We start from the raw sequence: 3,370 nt of genomic DNA, 5'->3' as shown, positions 1-3,370 counted from the left end.
GAGATCAAGTGCAAAATATGGAAGAGGAACCCGAGAGTATTGATCTGCACGGATTAGACATCATAGAGCTGGAAATAGCGTGTAATAAACAAGCTTTTGACAAGATACCAGAACTTGCGCTCAACAAGCTCGAAATGGTCATCTCCCGAGCCTACTACCAAAGTCAACTGGGAATACAACCTGACAGCTAATGGGACGGAAGTCAGCACTCGAAGAATCCAAAGAAAAGAGGCAGAAAGACAGATCTGCAAAGGACAATAGAGATAGGTAAAATCCTGGTGGATTCAGGCAGATGTGCTCAGCTTACAAAGTACTACAAACCCTCCATCAATAGTCAATGATGAAGCTAGTTTCATGGAATATAAGAGGGCTTAACAGCCCCGGAAAACTTAGGATGTTAAAACATATGATCAGAATGGAAAAACCACAAATGTGCTTTCTCCAAGAAACAAAGTGCAACAGTGAAACGCTAGGCAGCATTCTCTCAAAAGCTTGGCCTGGATGCAGATCGGTAGCTGTAGACGCCTCAGGTGCTTCTGGGGGTCTGGCGATTGCTTGGAATACGCAAGCGGTATCCCTCTCCGACTTCCACGCATCGCATCACCTCATTCAGGCGACCTTTCACATCTTGGGTACCAATGTCTATGGTAATCTGTCAAATGTCTACTTCCCACAAGAAGCGGGAAGCAAGATAGCGCTTCTTGATACAATAGAAGCCCTCAGTAACAGCAGAAGATACCCGCTTTGGATGGTGGCAGGGGACTTCAACATGATAACGAAGACTGACGAGAAGCTAGGAGGCAGGCGCAGATTGGAGCATGAAGACTGCCACTTCCGGGACTTCATTCAAGCTACCTCCCTCATAGACATGCCCTTCTGTAACGGTACCTTCACATGGAGTAATCGAAGATCAGGCAAATACCAAATCGCCTCAAAATTGGACCGCTTCCTCCTCTCGGACAATGCAGTCCACCTGGGAGGGGATTTCTCTGCAGCTGTCCTTGCCCACTCGGGATCGGACCATTGGCCAATAGCACTTCAATGGCAACGGCCAGGTAACACACACAAACGTCCCTTTCGTTTTGAAGGTTTTTGGCTCACGCATCCCACTTTCAAAAATTTTGTGAAATCCATCTGGGACGCCTTCATTCCCCCCGAAGGATCTAAGATGTTTCAATTCCAGCAAAAGCTTCGCTTTCTTAAAAATCACCTGAAACGATGGAACAAGGAAATCTTCGGCAACATTTTCCAGGAGCAGCAAAAGCTTACTCAGGACCTGGAGACTCTTCACCAAGGGTTATAATGGAGGGGCACACTGAAGCCAGCTTGGAACAGGAACGCCATATACACAGTCAGCTGGACAACAGGAGAAAGCAGGAAGAGATTTATTGGAAACAAAAGTCAAGGGTCAGATGGCTGAAGGAGGGGGAGCGTAACACTAAATTCTTTCACAGAACTACGGTGCAAAGGAGAATCCACAACAATATCCCTTTCATCCAAAAACAGTCAGGAGAAAGAGTGGAAACCCATGAGGGGGTTGAAGAGGAACTCCTAAACCATTTCAAGCAGATTCATCAGGACGAAAAAGAAGATCGGCGACAGGCCATTCGCAAAATTACGAGTAACATTCCAAAACTCATTTCGGCGGAACAAAACGAGCACCTTATGCGGCCCATTCTGCCTCAGGAAGTGGATGATGCAATGAAGCAGCTAAAGGAAGGCAAGGCCCCAGGGCCAGACGGCTTTTCTACCACCTTCTTCCACTCCTTCTGGGATATGTTAAGGGAGGAGGTCTGGCAGATAGTTGAAGAATCCAGGGCAACACGCTGGCTCTTGCCCTCTCTCAATGCTACCTTTATAACTCTCATTCCCAAGGAGGAGGACTCCATCACCCCGGACAAATTCAGGCCCATTGCGCTTTGTAATGTAATATACAAAGTAATTTCAAAAGTAATAGCAAATCGCCTGAAACCACTTCTCCCTGGGCTCATCTCCCCGGAACAGTCAGGGTATGTGGAAGAGCGGCACATTATGGACGGCATCCTGCTTTCTCACGAAATCATTCACTCCCTCAAGCACTCAAAGCAATCAGGTATGCTTCTCAAACTCGACCTCTCCAAGGCATTTGACAAATTAAGCTGGAATTACATACAGGAGATGCTAAAAGCCTATGGTTTCTGCGCTCCCTGGATTCGTTGGATCCTGAACATGATCACCTCCACTCATTTCTCTATTCTCGTCAACGGCATCCCCTCCCGTCCCTTCAATCCATCTAGAGGTATTCGCCAAGGAGACCCCCTCTCCCCCTTTCTCTTCGTCCTTATGGCGGAAGGACTAGGGAGGCTCATCAAGCATGCTCTCCATTCGCATAAGATAAAAGGCATCTCTGTTCATAATTCCCCAGCCACCTCCCACCATCAGTTTGTCGACGATACGATGCTTTTTGGGTACCCCTCTGCCCAAGAAGCCCGCCGCCTTAAATCCCTCCTTCGAGACTTCTCGGAGGCCTCTGGCATGTGTATCAACAGTGCTAAATCACAGATTTTTTTCTTCCATACGCCGCCCTCAGTCAAAATTGTCGTCTCTCGCATTTTGGGATTCCCTGTAGCCTCTCTGCCCTCCAAATACTTGGGTGCTCCCCTCTCGGCTTCTGCCCTCAAGCTACCTGCTTGGCGATCCCTGCTCGAGAAGCTGGAAAATCGTCTCAATCAATGGACTTATAGATCCCTTAACTTAGCAAGCCGAATTGTCCTCATCAAATCGGTCTTGCAGGCTATGCCACTGTACTTGTTTTCTATTTTAGCAGCGCCTAAATGGGTGTTAAAAAGCATCAGAAACCTACAGCGCAATTTTCTATGGAGCAGCGCAGCCACAAATCGCAAATGGGCATTAGTGAAATGGTCTAATGCTTGCATGCCCAAAGAAAAGGGCGGTATTGGATTACGGGATCCTGAACACAGTAACTCTATAATGAATGCCAAGATCTGGTGGCAATGGATCACCAGCCCAGAAAAGCCATGGGGGAAAGTCTGGACAGCTAAGTACGCAGGAGGTCTTCCCCAAGAGGAGCTCATCCGTTTCATCCCCACTGAAAAAGGCTCCACAATATGGAATGCGGCTAAGCAACATCATCAGCTAATTCAGAAGCACAGCTTCTGGGAAATTAGGAATGGGCGCACAACAAGATTTTGGACTGATGCCTGGAACCAGCAGCCCAAACTTCAAGACAAACTGCACCCGGAGCTCATACCTGATGAACCAAACCAACAGCATAAAACAGTTCATCAATTCTGGGCCTCAGAGATGGAGCACAATTTTCGGAAATGGAAAAGGAGTGACCTGATCCTCCACCATACCGGCGCTCAGCAGC

At 47.7% G+C, this 3,370-nt stretch overlaps 1 protein-coding gene across 1 annotated transcript; it reads left to right on the top strand.

Moving 5' to 3' along the window:
• Positions 1 to 340: 340 nt before the first annotated feature.
• LOC149223894 (uncharacterized) lies at positions 341 to 1,303 on the top strand. Its single transcript, XM_089388032.1, has one exon. The coding sequence runs from the start codon at positions 341 to 343 to the stop codon at positions 1,301 to 1,303; it is 963 nt and encodes a 320-aa protein (XP_089244158.1).
• Positions 1,304 to 3,370: the final 2,067 nt, after the last annotated feature.

Source organism: Pinus tabuliformis, chromosome Q (assembly GCF_031772625.1).
Source record: "Pinus tabuliformis cultivar Carrire ecotype Pingquan chromosome Q, CPIR1, whole genome shotgun sequence".
Taxonomy (NCBI): Eukaryota; Viridiplantae; Streptophyta; class Pinopsida; order Pinales; family Pinaceae; genus Pinus; species Pinus tabuliformis.
This window is presented reverse-complemented; position numbering and strand designations above follow the sequence as displayed.